Genomic DNA, 24,407 nt, shown 5'->3' on the forward strand with positions numbered 1-24,407 from the left:
TTCTAGTCAGTTTAGAGGCTTATTTCAGACATAGATAGATTCAGCTTAGTATTGAGTTAATATATTTCTTTTGTATTAAACTCTCAGATTTGATATATTCAGTTATAGTATATGGGTATTCCCCATCTTTTCAGATTTATTTATGATTTAGCTTCCGCATCAGTTTATTATCTTTAGTATGTTCATGATCATGCCAGCAGGGTTAGCTTGGGATCACTTGTGGTCCTAGGTCCCGTGTCCGCGTCTCGGGGGTAGCTCGGGGCGTGACAATGATATCATCTCTCATGCTATGAAATCATGAGATGGAATCAGCGTAAAATTGCATGTCCAAACGCTGATTCCATCTCACGATACCATATCGTGATATGATATCGCATGGCCAAACGCCTACTTAGTATCAAGAAACAAGAAGGTATTAGGAACAGAACTCATGTGTATGATTTAGTTGAAAGTGACCTTAATATGTAAGGTTTACATTTTGGAAGCAAAAAAGTAATAGCAAGAATACATGTAATACTCAACATAATAAAACCAAACATTTCTCCAGTAGGGGTTCACCCAGAGGACTACAACCGTTACGAGCACCACATTTGCAAATGCCACAAGAAATGAAATATAGAATGACTCTATATCTAGAAAACCAGTATCGTCTTCACAACATTCTGGTTCAAGAGGTGATTTCGGTATCTCTTTAGGCTCCGAGCAACTGATGAGCAGTGGAGGACCACAAAGAAAAGGATTTCCTTCATAACTGCTTTCATTAAAAGTTCCAAACTGTGCAATAGGCTGTGGAGTCATACCTGTTAAATTATTGTGTGCCACACTAAACACTGCTAGAGTTGTCAAATCTAGAAGTTGAGTGGGAATATTCCCAGTCAAGTTGTTGTATGACAAGTCCAAACTCTCGATATTCAGAAGCTTCGAGAATGCTGATAGTATTGTTCCAGTTATGTGGTTATGTGACAAGTTCAACGCACGAATTTGAGTAAGATTACTGAGCTCCTTAGGTATGTGACCACTTAACTGGTTGCAAGAAAGATCAATTCCGGACATATAATAAAACATGCTACCTTCATAGGAATATGTAATGTGTTTGGTCATAAATTCTGCTCCAACCCATACATAGGTATCTAGAAACATGATTGTCGATGAATACTGGATCGAGAATTCTACCTCTATCGCAGCGTCTCCTCCAAACGTCTGGAATCCTGAATATCCAAATGCTGGACTGTATTTGTCTTCTATGACATATTCTTGTTGCATTATGTTCCCAAAGCAACGAGGAATAGGTCCCGAGAGATTATTGTGAGAAAGATCCATAATTCTTAAGTCACTAGCATGACACAATTCTGTGGGAATGGTGCCTTGAAGATTATTTCCTTTCAAAAGTAAGGTGGTTATACCAGAACGTCCCAACCATTTTGGAATGGAACCACTGAAGTTGTTATCTCCGAGATCCAACACTCTTAAATCTGAGTTTGAGAACATGTTGAATTCCCCTTGTAGCTTGTTTTTACTCAAATACACATGTTTTAAGTCCCAGAAACTACTAAAACATGATGGAATCACACCAACAAGGTTGTTTTCAGAGATATCTAACACCTCAAGTCCTTCAAGCCTACAGAAATCAGGTGGAATATGACCATTTAGATGGTTTTTGGACAATGCAAGGGAGGTTAAGGAGGAGATATTACCAAGCCAGGACGGTATGTTACCTGACAAGTTGTTGTAACTTAAGTCCAATGTACGTAAAGGAGCAGTGGATAACTTCTGTGGAATTGGGCCGGAGAAGTTGTTCCCATCCAAGTATAAGTATTCGAAATTGTTGATGTTGGCTGAAACTGGAAATATTTCCCCTTTCAACATGTTATTCGACAATCTCAGTAAATATAACTTGGATCCTTTACGAGCCAATCTTGTCGGTAGCTCTCCTTTTAACTTATTGTATGACAAATCCAAGCATTTAAGGTTTTTCATGTCAGCAAAACTTGAAGGCAACAAGCCTTCAAGCATATTGTTGGACATTGTTGATATCACGAGATTTGGGAAAATGGACCCAATGTTAGCAGGAAGTTCCCCCCGAATCTTGTTGTTTGAGATATCGAAAGTTTTCAGATTAGGAAGTAATGGCAATTGAAGAGATCCAGTGAATGCATTTCCATCCAAGTAAACTTCTCCAAGTTTAGGATTGTTTTCTAATAACCAATTTGGAAAGTCTCCACCAATGTTGCATTTCGAGAGACGAAGAAGTCTCAAGTGATGTTGAGAATGAAGAAAGTTTGGCATTTGAGAGCAGTTGAATAAAGATAAGGCTTCTAATTGAAACTCCGGGATCCAACTTTTAGACGTAGTTTGTACAATTACCGAGTTGTAGTCAGCAATGACAAACTTAAGTTTTGAATGGTTAGCAAATGACTCGAATGAAATTGGTACTTCAAAGTTGTTGTTTGCTATCAAGAGGTATTCAAGGGACAAGAGACTTGAAAGTGGAGATAAAGCAATGTTTCCAGTAAACTGATTATGAGTGAGATCAATTACTCGAAGAAACGCTAAGTTTCCAAGACATGTAGGGAGTTTTCCAGTGAAGCTGTTGCTGCTGAGACTTAGTTCTTCAAGATATTTTAGATCACACAAGCCTATAAAATGAACAAGTAGATAATTGTTATACATGTTCTATTTTGTTATGCAGAAAATATAGACTACTATGGAACCAAAATTCTGAAATTTTGTCCCGTTTACACAAGATTAACGTGACATCAATCCTACGTAGCACTATCTAGAAAGACGAAAATTTAAAGGATCGATGCTATGTCTGAAATTACCTTGAAGTGGTAGAGTTCCATTGAGGTTACATTGAGCTACTGATAATACTTTAAGAGATGACATTACACCAGTACTGCTCCTGAGAAAGTTCTCATCCAATGTGTTTCCATCCAACAATAAGTACTCTATATTTCTTAAAGCTCCCAACTCTTTCGTGCAAAAGAAACATAAAAGAATCATCAACATGTAGCCATAGGTGTTACAAAAGTGCAGCGTAGACGTGTGAAGTAATAGTAACTAACAAATGACACCTAAAATGGTGGAACAGCATATTTTTAACCAAGACACTGATACTGAGACACCTAGAATAATATCTCCGCGTGTAATCTATGGTTTTTCTAACAATAAAATCAACTGAAAGAAGAAACTTTAAGTACCTTCATTTGGTATAAAACTCTGGAATCTGTTGTACCTTATATCGAGCTTCTTCAATGTCGTTCTAGATTTATTCAACTCTGTCCAGGAATTCATAATAATAATGTTAGGAAGGTATGGATGATAAAAGAAGAGCTTTTTTTAGAACATTTTTATAAGTTTACTTACCTAGAGCAGAGAGAACATTTTCATCCTCTAGATTGTTATAGGTCAAATCTAGGATTTCCAGCTTGTCTAACCCTGACAATCTCTCAGAACCTGATCCAATTTTGTTGTTACTTGAGAGGTTCAGTGACTTGAGAGATGAAAGCTGACTAAGGGACTGAAAGATGCTGCGATTGAACTGATTCCCCGACAAGTCAAGTCTTTCTAGTTTCCTCAGTCGTCTCAGTTTCTCGAAACCTGTTACCAAATTAACAAGAAACTTAAAATGGACATGCTAAATTATGTGACAGAGTCAAGTAGATTGTACAATGAACTTAACATTCTTAAACCAGTATATAGTTAAACCTTTGGAAGCTGTAATTCAAGTTTGTATTGCGATCATACTCCCTCCGTTTCATTTTATGTGACATTCTTTCTTGTTGGTGTTTTTTTAAAAATGGGACAGCACAAAAAGACTGAAAATGTCTCTCAATGGATTGAAATGACTTTCAATAGCTTTCAATAATTTTATTAAGCATTGAGGGGCTTTAAATAACCAGCATAAAACACATAATCTGCATAATTTGAAATTTAAAACAACCTAAAATATCTCAACAACATAAACAAACTAACTAAAATTCAAAATTCAAATTTATTCAAACTAAATAACTTATTTTGCCAAAAGTTATTGCAGTAACTAAAAGCAAACTTCAACACTCCTCCTTTGCTTTAGTTACTTCAATTGAAAAAAATGCTTCTCCTCAATTTTTGCTTTGGTAGTTGATGCTGGATTTTTTTCTATTAGTTTTGAACTTGCAAAATTTCTTCTTTTTCTTTTTCTTCTTATGATTTTGTTCTTCAAAAACACATGTGATGACATTGTCTTGTGTAGAAGTTTTTTTGAAAAGTACTTTAATCTGAACTTCACAGAGAGAGATTGTAAGGGTTTTTCTTCCATCACAACCTCACATATCACATAGGTTTCAAAATATGGTTTTATTCTCACAGACCAAATTTGATAGTTTTCGTCTGTGAAAATTTGTGGGGAATTCAAAGAGAGACTGCTGCTTACCATTATTTTGGTTAAAAATGATTTAGAAAAGCCTGTGCATTGAAAAAAGCACCGGTTGAAAAGGTAGGGTTAAAATGGGTAGCCCTGATGGGTTAAATGGGTAGCCCTTATGGGTTAAATATATATGGTAGTTTTTTGGAAGATTTCACAGATCCCTTAAGATCAATGAAGCTCTTGATACCACTGTTGGTGTTTTTTAAAAATGGGGCAGCACAAAAAGATTGAAAATGTCTCTCAATGGATTGAAATGACTTTCAATAGCTTTCAATAATTTTATTAAGCATTGAGGGGCTTTAAATAGCCAACATAAAACACATAATCTGCGTAATTTGAAATTTAAAACAACCTAAAATATCTCAACAACATAAACAAACTAACTAAAATTCAAAATTCAAATTTATTCAAACTAAATAACTTATTTTGCTAAAAGTTACTGCAGTAACTAAAAGCAAACTTCAACATTTCTGTTTTATCCCGCTTAAAAAGAATGACACCTTTTTGTATTTAGAAATGGATCTTTAGAACCATTTTTCAGATATGTAGTACTCTATCTGTTTCATTTTATATGACATTCTTTCTGTTTTAGTCCGTTTAAAAAAAGTACAACACAATAGAATTATCATTACATGTTTACAACCACAAGCTTTTAAGGTTCTTTTGAGCCTAGTCAAACATCGCCATATAATATAAAACGGAGGGAGTAGTATAATCTCTTTCGTTCTATATTATGGGAGCGTATATAGAGAGAACATACCTTCATTCTTCACCCAGCCTGCTAATGAATGTCCAGGTATGATCAAAGCTTTGAGATTTTTGAAGGGAAAAAATAGAGATGCATTAAAAAGCCAGTTCCTCAACATATCATCTCTATCTGTAACATTTCTTAGTTGTTCTTCTTGACTAATTTGCTTAGCAATAATGGACAATTCTACGACTCTTCTGGTGGTGTTGTTGCAAACAATTCCCTCCCATTGACAACAATCCGAGGTTTCATTAGCCCCCCACGATGACAAGTAATCGTTGCCTGTACTGTAGTTTATGTTTGCCTTGAGTTGCAAAAGAGCAGTCTTTTCTTCATTCAAACAACAATAACAACACAACCATCCATTTGCCATGAACAAAATCAACAACCACCAATCTACTATCTTGCTATTAGCCATGTTTTGCTTCTTTACCTACAAGTTGACAACACTATAAGATATATCCGAACTATATATAAGAAAAAGAAGCTTGTTCGTTATCTGTGCTGGTGAGAGGTAGCAGGCATCTTAAGGAATAGTGCAATAATTGATGTAGACTAGAGTGGAATTTTGTGCAACTACTTTTCTTGTTATGTCCCTTTCAACTTCTTTATTTTACTCTTTAATATGTCTTGTTGTTCTTCTATCTCTATATTTTTCTCTAATTTTCATCAAAACATTGCTTGCAATTTGAGTTGACTAGCACCATCATTGACTTGACTTGAGACACTTACTCATGAGGAAACATTTCCCATTAGTATCACTTGTATGGAAGTTTCATGCAAACACTTCTATTGCTATATACTCCCTCCGTTTCAATTTGTTTTTCTGATTTTGACTTGACACGAAATTTAGGAAAGTAAAGAAGATTTTTGAATCATGTGGTCTTAAACATGTCACGTGGAAAGTTTGATGTAAAGAGTTGCAAAAAAGGAAAGAGACATTCGTTTTGAAACAGACTAAAAAGGAAAGTAAGACAAACAAATTGAAACGGTGAGTAAATTTTGATAATTATTGTGCTTAACTAGTCAACAAAAATTAATTCCTTAGCCATTTTCTTCTTCTTTCTTTTTTTTAGTTATAATTTTTGTGTGCTAATGTCAAAAAAATTCAGCTACTTTAGGAGTTTACCAAGTCTTTAGCACTTATTTCAGTGGACCATATAGAAGAAATGGCTCATTGAGCAGTATACATATTTTTCAAACCATTAATTGCACTGAAGAATTTTGGCTATTCGTCTGTTCTAAAAAATATGACACATTTTTATATTTCGAAATAATTTAATTAATCTGGCAAATGCTTAAAGAAGGCACAAGCAAATCAACACAACATTCACTAGTATTAATGGACTAGATAGGCACCAACATTCCAAGAACAACTCACACATACATTTACATAAATGAAATGTTACATAATTATGAAAGTCATGAACTTTTGGAATTAAAGTAATCGTAACATGAATACATGAAAGACTCGATATAATAAAACCAGACATTTCTCCAGGAGGGGTTTACGCAAAGTACTACAACCACTGCAACCACCACATTTGCATATGCTACAAGAAATGAAATACAGAACCACTCCATATCTAAAAAAGAAGCATCATCTTCGGAGAAATCTGGTGCAGGAAGGTATGTTGGAATCTCTTTGGCCTCTGTGCAACTGATGTGCAATGGAGGACCACAAAGAACAGGATTTCCCTCATAACTGCTTTCATCAAAAGTTGCAAACTGCGCTGTACGCTGTGGAGTCATACCTGTTAAATTATTGTGTGCCACGCTGAAAACTTCTAGAGCTGTCAACTTTAGAAGTTGAGTAGGAAGCCTCCCAGTCAAGTTGTTGTATGATATGTCCAAACTCTCAATATTCTGGAGATTTGAGAATTCTGATGGTATTGTTCCAGTAAGGTGGTTATGTGACAAGTTTAATGCATGAATGACAGTAAGATTACCGAGTTCATTGGGTATTTCACCACTTAACTGGTTGCAAGATAAATCAACACCAAACATGTAACTAAGAATGCTACCTTCATATGAATAAGTATTATATTTGGTTGTGAACTCTACTCCAACCCACGCGCCAAAACTATTTGGAAATGAAATTGTTGATGTTGTCTCGAATGAGTCATCTACGTCTATCAAGGTATTTCCTCCAAACATCTCGAAGTCTCCATATCCAAATGATGGACTGTAGTATACATCTGTGTCCCATGGATTCTGCATTATGTTTCCCAAGCAATGAGGTATAGGTCCTGAGATATTATTGTGAGAAAGATCCAACATTCTTAAGTAACTTGCATGACATAACTGTGGAGGAATGGTGCCTTGAAGACGATTTCCTTTCAAGAGTAAGGCAGTTAACTCAGAAGTTTCGTCCAACCATTTTGGAATTGAACCACTGAAGTTGTTATCTCCAAGATCCAACATTAGTAGATGGGAATTCGAGAACACGTTAAATTCCCCTTGTAACATGTTTTTGCTCAAATACACACGTCTTAAGGCTCGTAAAGCACTAAAACATGATGGAATCGTGCCAACAAGGTTGTTTTCAGAGAGATCTAACACCTGAAGTCCTTCAAGTCTACAAAAATCAGGCGGAATATGACCTCTTAGATGGTTTCCGGACAGTGCGAGGGAATCTAAGGAGGATATGTCACCAAGCCACACTGGTAAGTTTCCTGACAAATTATTGTAACTTAAATCCAGTGAAAATAATAAGGCAGTGGATAACGCCTGCGGAATTGGGCCTGAGAAGTTATTTCCATCCAAGAACAAATATGCAAAATTGTTGATGTTAGTCAAAACTGGAAATATTTCCCCTTTCAACATGTTATTCGATAATCTCAGAAAATTTAACTTGGATCCTTTACGAGCCAATCCAATAGGTAGATCACCTGTTAGCTTATTGCCTGACAAATCCAAGCATTGAAGGTCTTTCATGCCACCAAAACTTGAAGGCAACAAGCCTTCAAGCATATTGTTGGACATTTTGAATATCATGAGTTTCGGATAAATGGACCCAATGTTAGGAGGAAGTTGTCCTTGAATTTTGTTGCTGGAGATATCAAAAGCTTTCAGATTAGGAAGGAACAGAAATTCAAGAGATCCATTGAATGCATTTCCATCCAAATAAACTTCTCCTAGTCTGGGATTGTTTTCTAACAACCAATTTGGGAAGTTTCCACCAATGTTACATTTCGAGAGACAAAGAATCCGTAAATGATGTTGATACTGAAGGAAACTTGGCATTTGAGAGCAATTGGATAAAGACAAGGCTTCCAATTGGAAATTTGGAGTCCAGCTTTTAGAATAACAAAGCAATGACAAACTTAAGTTTTGAATGGTTAGCAAATGGCTCGAATGAAATTGGTATTTCAAACTTGTTGTTTGCTAACAAGAGATATTCAAGGGACAAGACTTCGAAGTGGAGATAAGGCAATATTTCCAATAAAGTAATTTTGACTGAGATCTATTACCCGAAGAGGTGTTAAGTTTCCAAGACATGCAGGGACTTCTCCAATGAAGTAGTTTAGGCGGAGACTTAGTTCTTCAAGATATTTTAGATCACACAAGCCTATAAAATGAAGATGATTGTTATTCATGTTCTTATATAGTTGTTATGCAGAAAATATTAGAAACATGGATTGTTCTGAAATTATTCATTGTTCTCGACTATTCATTGTTCTATTTACGTATGTCTGAAATTACCTTGAAGAGGTAGGACTCCACTGAGGTTGCAGTTAGCTACTGATAACACTGTAAGAGATGACATTACACCAGTACTCCTGAGAAAGTTCTCATCCAATGTGTTTCCATCCAACGGTAACCACTCGATATTTCTTAAAGCTCCCAACTCTTACATGCAAAAGAAACATTAAAAGTATGCTTTAAACTGTAAATGTTTGAACTAAAATGGCAATAGCGACTTGCAAATGACGCCTAAAATGGTGGAATGTCATATTTTTAACCAAAATGTTGACAAAGAGAGTTATTAAAATAACATCTTTCCATGTAAGTCTATGTATTTATATTTTATACACATCTCATCAAATGCAAATGGAGCCTGTGGAATTTGTAAATGATTTTGTGACTTTTCAGTTCTTTTAAGCTTGTGATTTCGATTGGGTACCAATAAGATATATTTACATAGCAAGATGTACAAGGAGGTAGAATAAAATCAATTGAAGGAAGAAAAACTTCAGTAATTGTATATATACCTTCATTTGGTATAAAACTCCGGAATCTGTTGTACCTTATATCAAGCTTCTTCAACGTCATTCTAGATACATTTAGATCTGTCGAGGAATTCAGAATAATTATGTAGGAAGCTACTGAGGAAAAACGGCTTTTCACAAAAGAAACTATAAGTTTAATTACCTAGAACAGAGAGAACATTTTCATCATTTAGTGCATTGTAGCTCAAATCCAGGATTTCCAGCTTGTCCAACCCTGATAATCTCTCAGAACCTGAAATGTTAGAAGGAAATGGATTATTTTTAGCACAGTTCTGTAAAAAGAGGAAGACTAATAGTGCAAAGGGGAAAACAGATGAACCAAATGTTAGCACCTGATTCAATGTTGTTTTCCGCGAGGTACAACGACTTGAGAGATGAAAGTTGACTAAGAGACTTAAAGATGCTGCGGTTCAAGTAGTTCAATGACAAATCAAGTATTTCTAGTTGTCCAGGTTTCTTGAAACCTGTAAACAAATCACGAAGAAACTTAAAATCAGACATGCTAAACAGTTAAGTTTTCGCGAGGCAAATAGATTAAATTTTGAATTTAACATTCTTGCTGATATGTATAACTACTTCAGTCCTTTTTGGAACATAGTCATAGTTACTAACACTTATGATCAATGGAACATAGTCCTTTCTTCTTTCCAACAACAATAACAACATCTCCATCCATTTACCATGAACAAGACCAGCAACCACCAATAAATCTTGCTATTAGTCATATTAATATATTCAAACAATCCTCTTTACAACACCGGAGATAAAGAATCTATTTAAAAAGATAATGAGTTTCTTGGCGCAGGAATTAAAAAGGGCAGCCTAGTGTACAAAACATCCCAGGTTAGCAGGGTCAGGAGAAGGGCCACACCTCAGCAGTGTGATGTAGACAACCTACCTAACAAAAACACTACTAAACACAATATTTCCTTGTAATTCATCAACTTGTTGCTTGGAAATTGATTGATTTAAAGTGAGCTGGAAAAGAAGAATTCGAAAATGGAAGGACCTTGACAAGTTGACTATCACCATCAGAAACAAACTTCGATTTTCTTGCACCTACATTACGCAATGAACAAGTGATTCTCTTACCACTTATTGTAATACATTTCTTTCAAAATCACTAGTACTTGTGTAACTCTATCCAACTACCAAACGACCCCTGATTGCACTGAAGAATTTTGGAAATTTTGTTAATATATCTTTACTAAAGTTAAACTTAACAATTTCTTTTGAGCAAATGTGTCCCTCTGTTTCACATGACTCACTTTTGTTTTAATTTTGTCAAGAAGAATGACATGTTTCTATACTAAGTATAACAATTTAACTTTGAAATATTCATTTTACTCTTAATGAAATAATTTATAGTCACACAAATATCTATAACTTATTTTAGATCATAAGTTTTTAAAGTTTTTTTCTTTCTTAAATTTCATGTCAAGTCAAACTAACTCATATAAAATGAGAGAGATGAAGTAGATTTAGAATAAAAGATCAAAATCAACACATTTTGTTATATATTAAAAGATCATTTTAATTAAGTGGAATATATCAACGATAGAACATAACAAAAGGATCTATTAAACATGTCCTTTTAGGGAGTAAACAAATTACAATCATAGCATACAATTTATTGACCCATTAATTAGGAATTTAGGATTATAGTATTATTAATCATGCACTAAATTTACAAGCAAGAAATTTAATTTTTCAACTCTAAAATTCTTCCCTCCGAGTGTATCTAATTGTATGCCGTCTCATCCACAGTTGATAAATCACCATATGAAATGCATCATACGGCTGAGGTTCCGCGTTCCACACCATATGGTGAGCTGCCGCTACACACAATCCCCTCATCCGCTCATATCGATCCTCCGGCACACCGCCCAGGACCGCCTTCAATCCCTGACCTCCACGGCGGTTTCCGATCAACAGTGCCATTTCCGACCACCTCAAAACGTCCATTAACGGAAAATCCTGAACCGGACGGTCAACAATCACCACCGGAACACATCCCGCCGCCATTGCTTCAGTCAAATCCGCCGTCGATTCAGCTTCGTAGAAGAACAAACAGAACTTACTACTCTTCACTCTTCCTAATTGATCCAACGGCTCAGTTTCAACAACAAACTCCGAATCCAACCTCAACTCCTCCACCAACTCCGCCTCCGTCTTCCCATCCCATTTCAGATAACCTAAAAACGAACGATCCATATTCACCGGCGCGTGAGAGAGTACGAGTGAGGATTTACTCACCGGAGGCAAACTGATATCCTTATGAGGTATAAACTTACCTGAAACAGTCGGAAAAACCGAAATCTGAACTGAATTTTTCTTCAGCTCGAGTGCATTTCTATCAGAAGAAAAATCAATTCCTTCCGGTGAGATGAAGAAATGATCAGCTCCTAACGTCCGGTTCCAGTAAGGATACTTCGTTCTCAGCTCACGAACAAGCCGCGCCTGAGAACGAGTAGATATCTCAGGAGAGAAAACCACGAAGAACAGATGAGCTTCTTCAGGCTCCTGAGTGATAAACGCGCTATTAAGGAGGGAATCATAGAAATTTGAAGCTGATTGAGTAAAAAAAGTAATTCGTTCAGTCGTTGGATAGATGAAAATTTTGAAACTCGTAAGCATATTATTGTAATTCTTCGTAAATGTTGATGGATATAGATAAGGCGAAGATGAAGATGAAGAAGGATGAACTAAGACAAAGAGGAAGGTGAAGCTGAGTAGAAAACACAATGAGAAAGTGAAAGTTGCCATTTCTCCGTTGAGCAGAGTCCTTCCACACCGAACTAACTCCTGAATTACTATGGTTAACTTTCGTCTCTGTTCGATCAATCGAATACCTTATACTAAGTGTTTGGAATATAGGGGTTGTTGGAATATCAATGTTGGAATTGAAAATTGAAAGGTATGATACATTTTGTTGTGTTATAATTTTAATTGGTCAACTTTAGGCTATTTGTTTCTTTTAATTTTCTTTGTGTATATGGGAAAGTGACCTTTGAATATAAAAGTTGCAAAAGAAAAGTTCCTAGCTTTCGATTGCATCATCTTGAATTATCCGTCTAATTAAATTTTAGTTATAATCTATAGTTTAAGATTAATAGCAACTTGAGTGGGGTATATTAGAATGTGTATTATATTTTGTTTTTTCTAGTGTCTTTTAAAGGGGTATATTCAATTTCCTAATTTAACTTGATACGATAACCAAATTTAAGCATTTATTTATACAATACATTACGTTACGTTGATTTCTTAGGTTATCTCTTATTTTATTTTATTTTCGAAATAGAGGTGCTACCTACACAATAATAGAGATGGCTAAGACCAAAAGCAAGAAAATGGTGTAAATCATGTGATGAAATGAGTAATGTCAACATTGTAACTATAACATTACAATCTAACCTTTAATCTAAAGGTTGAACCCGTCAAGTCAAATTAAAATTCTGAATCTGTCTCTGACCGATATGACACACTCTTCTATAGGCTGAAAAACCTCGATTTCTAGTTTTTCTAGCACAAACAAGCATCCTCTACTTGCAAGAAGGAACATAAAAGGAGTTACTATTTGAGTACTTGCTATAGCTCTGTGTGTCAAAACTGATCGAGCGATATAAAACTTCAAAAACCCTGTTGAAAACACTACTTGTCTTTTTTACTCGAGTTGGAAGTTCCATACTTCGCGTCATCCTTGATGAAACTCCACCAGATATAGGTCAGAGGGATTGTGGTGGCATGCCAAAGTGCATGAGCATCTACGAGTCCTAGATATGGAGGGAAGTCGTAGATCTCTAGAAGCATCGCGAGGCCACCTCCAACAACCACCGTCCATAACTTCCACCGGGAAGGATGATGGCTTATTCCAGCCCAGATTGACCAAATTAGAAGTTGAGAAACAGCTATCACAACACAAACTTTCATGTTCCATCCTGAGAATTTATCACAGTAATTATCATCAGATATAAACACCAGAAAAAGTCATGACTACAAGAAATAGCTTCCTACACTTGCCAACTCTTTCTAAGACACAAATCATGCCAAACAACAATAGCCCAGAGTCGTAAGCATCCACAGCATAAAGATTCGTCTTCGCACGAATTATTGGAATAGAATAATGATAATGATCAGGAGGATTTTGAAAAGCATTATGGCATTACGATTTCCAAGGCTTAGCTCAGGACCCCACTACTCGTCATATTTGATTTGGTATTGCTTAACGCACATGACTTCTAGAGTTGGCAATTATGATTAGGGGAAGGGGAAATGGGGGAGGTGAATAAAAGGTGGAGAATTGAACCCTTACCAACAAGTGAAATTTTACGTAGCCAACCAACTGAGCTACTACGATTCCCCGTCAACAATTACGATCAACTTGTACACCAAAATGCAAATAACTCGACCCAAAATCAATATTGTATTTTATCCTTTCTTGCGCGACTTAAAAAGTATTTGGTGCTTGTTTTTTCCAGAAATACACTCGACATCCTATTGTCAAGGGAAGCACATTTTGCCGTAAATTTAAAAAAAGAGAGATAATGACATTACCGTAGTCCATTTGATAGTAGTTCAGGTACAATATATGAGTGATGGTGAAGGCAAGCAACGGAGCAGCAACCAGAACTCTCGTAGCCTCATTCTTTACACTGAAACTTCTTAGTACTGATACAATCAGGGAAAATCCAAGTAACACCACAGCAGATGAGTAGTCCAGCTTTTCTGTAAAATCCATGTCTCTACAATAAATAAACGAAAAACAATTTAATACAATTTAATAAGTATGCTGAAATTTGCAAGAAAATAGATAAACGTCAAGCCGGATAGGCAGGCACTGCCAACAAATTCTAACTGCATACAATTATAAAGAAAAGCCTAAACTATATATCGGTAAGTTAGGAAATCAAAATCAGCATTATCAAGACTGCCAAATCATAAACTTACCGACCGTGGAAGATAGCACTCCATAACCATGAATTAATAGACAAGAACGCGTAGATGTGCCACAAACTGGAGTAATTGTAGCAGGTTGTCTCATCGGCATTTGATCGTAACTTGTAGTAAATAAGTGTGAAAAAGGACAGCCATCCATGGAGATGCATTGCAAGGTTAAGTGCAGAGAAAGCAACAGAAACAGGCTCCTGAGAGATTAAGATGTTACTCCAGATTAATACTCGATATATATGAATACATAAGCGAGAGAACCATTCTTGAAGCTGTTGGAACTTAGGACGGGGCCATTAATTAACATACCTGAAGCCCAAACACGCGTTTGAATGGCCATTTCCCATGATATTTCACAGGCCCAAATCCATGTGTTGCTCGTTCTGTTTCTCTTTGAAGCATGCAGTGATACTGGCAATCACTTAGGCAGTTCGCTTGTTTCAACCACAGGTATAGAGGCTCTTTCAAGTACCAGTTGTCATCAGAAGAAGAACCATTTAAAGGAGTATTGCAATGCGCGAAGCATGTTTCTCCAGCACATCCGGTTTCTTTACATTGGCCAAAACAAGCCCTAAATCATGGAAACGATATTTCAAAAATATCATGTCGGATTGTTAAGTGCAGGAGAAAAGGAAGTAGAACTTTTCTGAATTGAAGTAGAAACAAAAAAGACCAGTTTTTCACAATCATTCACAAAAATGTGCATATAACAAGTGCATTTTCCTTCTCTTCACAAAAAGATAATGTTTGCATAGTTGGAATTAGGTATAACTTATGTCATTGTAGATATTTCAACTTAATTAAAAAAAAAGAGAGATTCCTCTTGTGTAAAAGGCAAGTTCTGTAGATCGATTGAGAGACAAATAATGTATTGTAATTGTGATTGTTGGGCCTTTAGATATGGATGTTGCATGAAAAACGGATGCTAAGATTGATGTGAAGTAGATTAAAAATGGTCATATCTAACAGAGGGTATAAGTAGAATATATAAGAGTTGAGAGAAGGTTGTCTGAGAAGATTTATCATATTTTATATAAACCTCAATACAACCGGTCCATAAATTCGACACTATGATGAATGAATGTGGTAAAAGGGTTAAGACAAACCAAAAGTTACCTAGAGTAAGAGTGTAAGACTATCTCAAGAGACCTACAATCTCCCAAAATATATAGGGACTTGACTAAGAACAAAACAGAACGGTAGCAAACCTTCTATGCAAGTTAAACCAAATCGTAGCAGTTGATGTTACACTTCCATTACATCTGGTGTTTGTAATGAACCACTTTATTCTAATCAGATACTAGTATTTCTATGTTCATATAAGTATGAGACTAACAAACTTCTAGTTTTAGAGAACCCCTCATTTGGTTAAAGACAATAGTTAGTATTGGAAAAGAATGGGCCTGAAGAACGAAATAGATACATATGATTCAAACAGGCGACCCTAACTAATTGGGACTGATGCTTAATTGATTGATAGGATAAAACCTTAAAACACTCTAACTGGGAACCTACTCGACCCAATCTCCCAAGTATACTAATGTATATCATTCTTAAAGTCACTAACCAGTTCCTTCCTCAATGATGCCATTCAGGTATGAAAAAGATCAAATCTTTTCCACAACGAACTAAAAGCCAAAAGAAGTATCAAAAGAGCACTGAAAAGGACTCCCCCAAGTCAATGTTACTGCACTGGAACGGGAACCTTTCCAAAACTCCAACAGTAATTCTACCAGAATGATATGGAAATCTCACAGTAATGGCATCTTCATGGTTCAGTCCCTATACAGAACTTAGACACAAGCTGAAACAGAAAACAACCATCCTAGAATTCACGATCTGGAAACTCAAGCTCCTTACAAAGTAGCTTATTTCTCATATGCCTAACATAGGAACATCTTCAAAGAAGGTGTTTCAAGTTAAGCTGCAGGTGTTAACCTTGCGGGATTGAATTGGAAAGTGTGAGCCATCTGTTCATTCATTGTAAGGTGACTGCCAGCTTTCACATCTATTTCTCAACATAGTGGGTCTTGGAGAGGTGATGGCCATAGAGGTGGATCTAGGATTTGAACATTTTGGATTCGAGTTCCGGATTCTACCATCCCATTTAATTCACGGGGGTCAAAATCTACTATTTGTATTTATCTTGTAGATTTTTTAACACATATACAGGGTTCAAGCCAAAGCTACTAGATTCAGATCAATCGATAAGCTACACACAATATCCATCCCTGGATGCCCAAAAACTCAACACATTTGCTGCAATTGTAGTACAAAACGAGAAGGAAGAAAGGGAAGACAATCTAGTGGAATACCATTCCAACATGCATTTGGTGAACCATGTGGAAGGAAAAGGAATACTAGATGCTTCAAAGACAAAGCTAACTCAATTCCACAGATCAAGTTCAACAGCACACCTTTGTTCATTTTTTTGGTGTAAAGAGGAACTCATGAATGAAGTCGAGTTCATACTTAGTTTCCTACAATCCTACAAGATTAAAATGGGATTCATCCATAGGTTCTTGATTTTGCTCACTTTTACATACCATTGACTTTCTTAGTGCTTCTTCTATAATACATTACATTTACCTTTCTCAAAACAAGAAAAACTACTGCACATATAAATTGTGATTACAAATCATTCAAATCAATCTATATTATATCTTTACACTTTTGGCCTAAACTACTAAAAATCAAAAGTAGAAAATGGAAAAGCTTTCACAACATATTAAGCATAAGATAAAACAACAACAACATACAGTGGAATCCCACAAGTGGGGTCTGAAAAGGGGAGAGTATACGCACACTTTACCACTACCTTGATTAAGCATAAGGCAAAATTATCAGAAAATTTTACCTGTATAAAGGGTCAGCATCTCCAGCACTAGCATCAAAAGCTCCAACAAGACAAAATAAAACTACCAAGAAAGTGATCCAATAACAATCTGCCATCTGATATTACAAAATTGGTAAAAATCAAATCTTTAATCTCATATCTTACATATAATCTAACAAATTAAGTAAACTAGTTTCTATCTCCAAACCCCAGATAGAAAAAAGGATCCAAGATTTGATTTTTAACTCCAAACCCCAGATAAAAAAAAGCTCCAAGATTTGATTTTTACATTTGAAATTGAAAATTTGGAAGAAAATAAAGGGTTAGACAAGCAAATTACCTTGTTAGATTCACAAAGGGGTACTCAATGTTTATCAAATAGCAAAGAGATTCAACATTCTTCAATGCACCATTTTTTATGGCTAAAGGAGAGGAGAATCCAAAGCAAGTGAGGAAAGAAGAGAAAAAAAAACATGTGCCAATGCAGCAAACACATGTGCCAATGCAGCAAAGCCTTTTATTTGGAAAAAAATAAATCATTTTTGGTTATTAATTATGATTTTGATCTTTATGATATATAATTAGATATATTTATATTTTGATCAATTATAATATGTGTGATGAGTTCTTTTGCAACTCTTATTTATGAAGATAGTACAAGTTTAATATAAGATGTGATTAATTAAACAATAGAACGGTAAATATAATAATAATAATATATTCAATAAATTTTAAGGGTCAAAACATATAAAAGGTTGATAATTTCAAAAAAATTGTAAACATTCATAGGAATTAGAAGTTCATATTTTAGTAATTGAGGTCGCTGTAAAAATTAATAAACGTCAGAGTCAAGATTTGTTTTTTCTCGATAATATTCTCATGTAGTGTTAACCAGCCATGAGTAGGGGTGAATCTAAAATTTTAATTTATGAATTTTGTATTCTAAAATTATTAGGTTGATATATAAAAAAAAAAGTGAACTTGGTGCAAAGCCAAATTCGTTAATAAAATTCCTTGGAGATGTGATGGGTTATTGTTGGGTGTGTAAACTAATTTTTATTTGCATCATAATATTTCATAAGTTATGTCTCGCGCCTATAAAAAAAACTTATGCCGCCTAAATATAAATTCAATTCATATAAATGCAAAATATAAAAACCAATTCATTTAACTATCAACATAAATTTAGTTATTTTGTACCAAATAAAGTTGTATAAAGTGACGATCGATATAGCAGATTCACGCTGCTTGGAATTTGGGCATAATAATTATTATTGTGAGAGACTGAGAGTGAAGGATTAAAAATACATTAATTGTTTTTTAAAAAAATTTAAGTTTTCTACGTGAACTATCATTAAATAATTATCAAAACACATTTTTCAAACATCACTTATAAATTACACTAAATATATTTTTATAGTCATGTACGAACTACCATATGGACCATATATTTGAAAAGGCAGTGTGTAACAGAAAAAACTTGGTTCTCTTTTGTTTTCTCTCTTTCACACAATGTTTTTAGTATATGTTATATAAATATAGAAACTTAATATAGTTGGATCTCTTTTATTTTTCTCCAATTCAAACAAGGTTTGGTACAACTAAATTAGAAACTAGTTTTTTTATATATACTCCCTCCGTTCATTTTCATTGTCATGTTGTGCTTTTCGAAAGTCATTTTGATTAATTTTCAAAATTAAATTAGATTACATTAATTCGATATTTTAAACAAAAAATTTAAATGTTCAAAAACTATATGAAAAGTACTATAAATTGCAATTTTTTGCATATCAATATGATGAAAGAATATATTGTAAAATGTTAGTCAACGTTCTTATCACTTGGCTCTATAAAAAGAAATTATGACAATTAAAAATGAACGAATGAAATATATTTTTAGGTGATAAAGTAGAAACTAGTTAAAAACATGAAACAAGCCCCAACTCAAGGGTAAAAAAGGAGAAAAGAATATCATAAAAGTAAAATTTACTATAATGAAATAAACTAAGTCAATAAATAAATTATTACATGCTCATGGTCGGTAAAAACATATTATAACAATACTTCGATATAAACAAGTTGAAGTCAACTATACAAATATTGACTATAGTCATATTGCTCCAATATTACAACTCATTTTAAATTTCAATAACAGAGAAGAGAAGTGAAAAATGCTCCAAAGTAAACAATTAAAAATGAACAAAGGAAATATATTCTTAGGTAATAAATTAGAAACTAGTTAAAAAAATTGTTAGATGAAACAAGCCCCAACTCAAGGGTCAAAAAGGAGAAAAGAATATCATAAAAGTAAAATTTACTATAATGAAATAAACTAAGTCAATAAATAAATTATTACATGCTCATGGTCAGTAAAAACATATTATAACAATACTTCGATATAAACAAGTTGAAGTCAACTATACAAATATTGACTATAGTCATATTGCTCCAATATTACAACTCATTTTAAATTTCAATAACAGAGAAGAGAAGTGAAAAATGCTCCAAAGTAAACAATTAAAAATGAACAAAGGAAATATATTCTTAGGTAATACATTAGAAACTAGTTAAAAAATTGTTAGATGAAACAAGACCCAACTCAAGGGTCAAAAAGGAGAAAAGAATATCATAAAAGTAAAATTTACTATAATGAAATAAACTAAGTCAATAAATAAATTATTACATGCTCATGGTCGGTAAAAACATATTATAACAATACTTAAATATAAACAAGTTGAAGTCAACTATACAAATATTGACTATAGTCATATTGCTCCAATATTACAACTCATTTTAAATTTCAATAACAACATATGAGAGAAATGAAAAATGCTCCAAAGTTAACAAACTCGATTCAATAAATAAGTTATTATTATATTCTCGTTGTAAAAAAAGAAAGATTACAATAACACTTCATCTTCAAGCAAGTTGAAGACGGCTATATGAATCCTAATACATAGATCATATATCGCTCCAGTACTACAACTCATCTTAGACTCCGACAACATTATAACATAAGTAGAGAAATACAAAATACTTAAAACATTACATCAAAAGTACTCCAAAATAGAAATCAATTTAATGCAATACAATATAGCTATAGTACTTTTAATCTTTTCCATTAATTATTGGAAAAAATTAAAAGATTAATTTCCCTAATTAATTAAGGGCATTTAGGTTTTCCCTCTTGAGTCTTCCAATTGTTGTAACAAGGACATGATTGTTTGTTGCCATAAACTCCTTTAGGAACACATAAACATGTTGCACAACATTTTTGACAAAAGAACATACATGGCTTCTTGTGTGATGTTGCTGAGCATCTATAAGTACATTTTGGCTTGCAATCTATATAATAAAAAAATAAAATCAAACACACCATTTATCAAAATAAAATTAAATAAAAAAGAATCAGGTTCAAATTCTAGTGAAAACAAAAAAAAAATTAAAAATAAGTGATTTTTTTTATTTTAGTAGATGAAATTATTGTTCATCCCTAGGTAAAAGAGTTTTTTTTTTTTTTTTTTGTATTATTCAGTCAAAGTGGTAAGTATGTTTCCATCTACCGTCAAACACTAGATCTTGTTATTTTTTTATAACTAAAAAATAGTTGATAAACATTTCGTGTTGAAAGTTGAAATAAATGATTTATGTATATATAAGTGCTAAAATTGATAATAAGCCACTGTAATGAAATTATTTTTTTGTTATAGTGACTAAAATGTTATCCTTAAAAATTCTTTTTCGAAAAATATAAATTTACAAGTATTTTTACAAGAAAAAGGACAATATATATATACCTCTTGGGCGGAGCTTGTTGTAACCCTGCAAAATGAAGAAAAAGACACATAAAATTAAAAGGGTTTGTCAAAAAAAAAAAAAGGTACATTATATTTTTATCTAATATTTAATGGTGTGTAGCCACGTTGAAGAGTGACCAGTTGATCAACATTCTTTGTCTGAAAGTTATATTGTATAGAAAAATAATGTGTTTATACGTTAAATCTTAAACGCTCTTAGCGTGTGAGTATTTACCTCGACCACATTAGAGAAAGTGAGCAAAATCAAGAACATTGAGAGAAGCAACAAGAAGCTAGCATTGTAACCACTCTTTGCCATTTTCTTCTCTTCAAATGGAAGTGAAATTACTATATAGTTTGAAGAAAAATAAAATATTTAAGAAGAAGAGAAGATAAATGGAAATATTTGATGGAAGTAGAAGAGTAAAGTGAGAATATTTATAGACTAATTTTAATTTGTGATATTAGCACTTTTAGTCCCTCAAATATCAATAATTTTTTATTTTAATCCTGATGATTTTTATTAAGTAAATTTAACCTTTGATTAATAAATATGAAACAATTTTGATCCTTTTGATTGTGAAGATTTACAAATTATTTCTTCATATATCTCAATTATGCAACACTCTTTTATTTTTAGTTAGTTAAAAAATGATATCTTTTTGTATTTATTAATAATTTATTTTTTTAAACTTCTCATTTTGTGGCCTTCTAATGAGATGATTTATCTCACACAAATACTATGACTTAGAGTTTGTTTGGATCAATTTATGTTAAGTATTTTTAAGCTAACATAACGTTTAAGCAGTTTTATAGTGTATGGTATGTTTTTAAAAAAATGCTTATAAGCACTTAATTTTAAGCTAAAATGACAAAAATAAGTCATAACAAGCTTTTCGCTTACAAACAAAATATTAAAGTCAATTCAAACAAGCTCTTACTCTAGACCACAAATTCCAAAAGTCTTCATTTTATTCTTAAACTATAAATCGAATAAAACATTATCACATAAATTGAAATGAAGAAGCTCAACGCTAAACTATTCAATCATTGATGTATTACATTAACTTTCTAATGTCACTCCATACTTGAGGATATAATTCTAAAAATAGTCGTAATATCACATATTTTCGATATAAAACAACAAAAATAATAACATACGAGTGTACTGCTTCAAGTAAGGTTTGAAAAGGATAGTGTCTATGCAAACTTTACTCATACTCTAAAAGATAGAAAGACTGTTTTCGATAGACCTTGACTCAAGGATATACTTACATTATAAAGTGACTAAAAATACATATTATATTTACTTGAAGGTTAAAACTATAATTTATTAAAAGGACTAAAAGCGTAATTATCTCTATTAATTTGGAGGTAGATAAAAATAATAAATAAATAAAATAAAATTGGGCGTATATTAGGGCGTAAAAATGGGACCAATGCACAAGAAAAGTCCATTTAGTTGATTGATAATTATGAAATAAAGTGAGCGGTGATAACGCCGTGTTTGCGGTGAATTATAATTTTTATTTTTATTTTTTGTTTTAATTTAATTTAATTTTTTTAAATAAATAAAATTGTTATCAACTTTATCTAACATGTTAGTCTATCAAAAATAATTTATCGATCTAAGTTCTAAGAAAATAATAAGATTTGTTGTTGTACAAACTTTGCCACATCCTAGGTTTGGCTCGATTTAAAAGACATAAAGAAGAGATCGATCTTAAATTATTCGTGTAAATAATCACCCAGCAAATCAACTAAGTTGTTTCGAAGAGCATATTGTTTTGTTGTTGTTGTTTTAGTTGAGTAGTTTTCTTGGATCTTGAAATTTTAAAAACAAAAAAGGAAGTACTATTCTGTTGTTTCATTTTCTCTTTTTTTCTCAATACTGCCAAAAAAAATGATGATATTTGTCCAAATTAATTGCCTATAATTTTATTTTATTTTTTATTTAATTATTTGATTTGTAAAGTTTATAATGATAAGATTATAAATTTATCAAGAAAGAAAGAAAAAAGATTTCTATCAAAAAGTTATACATTTTCCGAATTCGAATCCAAAATATTAGATTAAAAATAAAAACATTTTAATCACTTCATTACATTCTTCGTCAAATTTATACTTGAAAATGAAGTATAAATTGGAATGATTGTGTTAAAAAGTTAATTATATATTGGAAAATGGATAGATCTGTTTTAAATTATTTCATTGACTTTAAATATTTATCACATGCAACGATTATATAGACGATATAAAAATAATATAAAAAATTCTAGTGGTCACATGAGGTAACATGGCCCTTAGGCATTAAGTCTTTTTTTTTTTGTTTTTTTATTTCTACCGACCATCAAAAATTGTATGGGATAAATGACCTTTATTGTAACCGTAAAGATAACTGAGTCGATGTAATAGATGGTATCTTATTTGGGGGACCATGGATTAATTCTTCTTTATTAATGTCTTTTTAGTTGAACTCATTGTACCAGATTTATCTAGTTCAATTTTCATCTCTTGCGTGTGGTTCGAAAGCTATTACACAAGAGCTTTATCCGGTGTACACGCATCCAAAAGTAAACTAGCTACTAACACATCACTATATTTCTATTGAGTTTTTCACTATAAAATCTATGGTGACTATTCCTACAAATATTTTGATTGAATTAGTGAGAAAAGAAAAAATAGTATTATATGTTCTCATATGAAAAAATAAGGAAGTTTTTCACTATTTCAGTGACATTTTGTCAGTGAACCGGATCATTCAGTAAAAGTGAATGAAAAAAATCATGTACTATAACTAATATTCGTTGTGAAAAAAAACCTTTGTTTTCTGTAGTGGTAGGAGTTGCGGGTCTTCGAAGAAACAAATGCCCTTTACACTCAACTAGAAGGTTCAAGTTTGCATGTTGAAGATGAAATTTTTTGATAGAGAGTGTCTTCCTCTTTTATAAGCTTAGGTGGCAGTGCACACATTCAAATTAGTAGGGTCCTATAGCAGATATTGAATATCAAAGAAAAAGGAAACTACTATTTATAATTAAATAATATTTTATGATCAAATGAATAAAAGATTTACATACTTAATTAAAGATTTTGAGTCTGAATTTGATGAACGAAAGGGTTGAAAATATATCACAACTAAAAAAAAAAAAAAAAAAAAAAAAAAAAAAAAAGGTAAAAAAAAAAATGTTGAAAGATTCATTATTAACAAAGAATTGTTTAAAATAAGAAAAGAGAAGAAGAAAGAATAAAAAATTTACTTTTCAATAAATAAAGGATCGGTGAAAGAAAAAGCATGTCTTGAAAAAAGTTTGGAGAAAATTAGGGAATAAAATAACTTTTTAGAATGCAAAAAAAAAAACTCCACTTTCGAGTAAATGAAAATATGGCTAATAAATGCCAAATATATTTTCAAAAATCTTTGTTTTGCTAAAAGATT

At 32.9% G+C, this 24,407-nt stretch overlaps 6 protein-coding genes across 6 annotated transcripts; all 6 read right to left on the reverse strand.

The window, feature by feature from the left end:
* Positions 1–445: 445 nt before the first annotated feature.
* On the reverse strand, positions 446–5,581 carry LOC107058375 (LRR receptor-like serine/threonine-protein kinase FLS2). The gene is made up of 5 exons (XM_015304006.1): positions 5,169–5,581; positions 3,367–3,600; positions 3,201–3,278; positions 2,823–2,972; positions 446–2,636 (listed from the first exon to the last, which is right to left on the reverse strand). The coding sequence occupies exons 1-5, from the start codon at positions 5,572–5,574 to the stop codon at positions 472–474; spliced, it is 3,033 nt and encodes a 1,010-aa protein (XP_015159492.1). The 5' UTR covers positions 5,575–5,581; the 3' UTR covers positions 446–471.
* A 997-nt stretch (positions 5,582–6,578) lies between these two features.
* LOC107058376 (leucine-rich repeat receptor-like protein kinase PEPR2) lies at positions 6,579–8,402 on the reverse strand. Its single transcript, XM_015304007.1, has one exon. It carries the CDS (start codon positions 8,400–8,402, stop codon positions 6,579–6,581), a length of 1,824 nt encoding a protein of 607 aa, XP_015159493.1.
* Positions 8,403–8,475: 73 nt separating this feature from the next.
* LOC102591100 (phytosulfokine receptor 2-like) lies at positions 8,476–10,137 on the reverse strand. The gene is made up of 6 exons (XM_015304014.1): positions 10,001–10,137; positions 9,721–9,852; positions 9,531–9,620; positions 9,371–9,448; positions 8,862–9,008; positions 8,476–8,727 (listed from the first exon to the last, which is right to left on the reverse strand). Exons 1-6 carry the CDS (start codon positions 10,062–10,064, stop codon positions 8,558–8,560), a joined length of 681 nt encoding a protein of 226 aa, XP_015159500.1. The 5' UTR covers positions 10,065–10,137; the 3' UTR covers positions 8,476–8,557.
* Positions 10,138–11,104: 967 nt separating this feature from the next.
* Positions 11,105–12,154, reverse strand: LOC107058377 (probable glycosyltransferase At5g11130). Its single transcript, XM_015304008.1, has one exon. The coding sequence runs from the start codon at positions 12,152–12,154 to the stop codon at positions 11,105–11,107; it is 1,050 nt and encodes a 349-aa protein (XP_015159494.1).
* Positions 12,155–12,904: 750 nt separating this feature from the next.
* On the reverse strand, positions 12,905–17,668 carry LOC102585916 (post-GPI attachment to proteins factor 3-like). The gene is made up of 6 exons (XM_006364575.2): positions 17,512–17,668; positions 17,193–17,287; positions 14,645–14,906; positions 14,336–14,532; positions 13,943–14,130; positions 12,905–13,326 (listed from the first exon to the last, which is right to left on the reverse strand). Exons 2-6 carry the CDS (start codon positions 17,285–17,287, stop codon positions 13,040–13,042), a joined length of 1,029 nt encoding a protein of 342 aa, XP_006364637.1. The 5' UTR covers positions 17,512–17,668; the 3' UTR covers positions 12,905–13,039.
* Positions 17,669–20,024: 2,356 nt separating this feature from the next.
* On the reverse strand, positions 20,025–21,373 carry LOC102586248 (protein RSI-1). Its single transcript, XM_006364576.1, has 3 exons — positions 21,204–21,373; positions 20,969–20,993; positions 20,025–20,516 (listed from the first exon to the last, which is right to left on the reverse strand). Exons 1-3 carry the CDS (start codon positions 21,285–21,287, stop codon positions 20,335–20,337), a joined length of 291 nt encoding a protein of 96 aa, XP_006364638.1. The 5' UTR covers positions 21,288–21,373; the 3' UTR covers positions 20,025–20,334.
* Positions 21,374–24,407: the final 3,034 nt, after the last annotated feature.

The sequence above is a fragment of the Solanum tuberosum genome, unplaced genomic scaffold, assembly GCF_000226075.1.
Source record: "Solanum tuberosum cultivar DM 1-3 516 R44 unplaced genomic scaffold, SolTub_3.0 scf00505, whole genome shotgun sequence".
In the NCBI taxonomy this organism is placed as follows: Eukaryota; Viridiplantae; Streptophyta; class Magnoliopsida; order Solanales; family Solanaceae; genus Solanum; species Solanum tuberosum.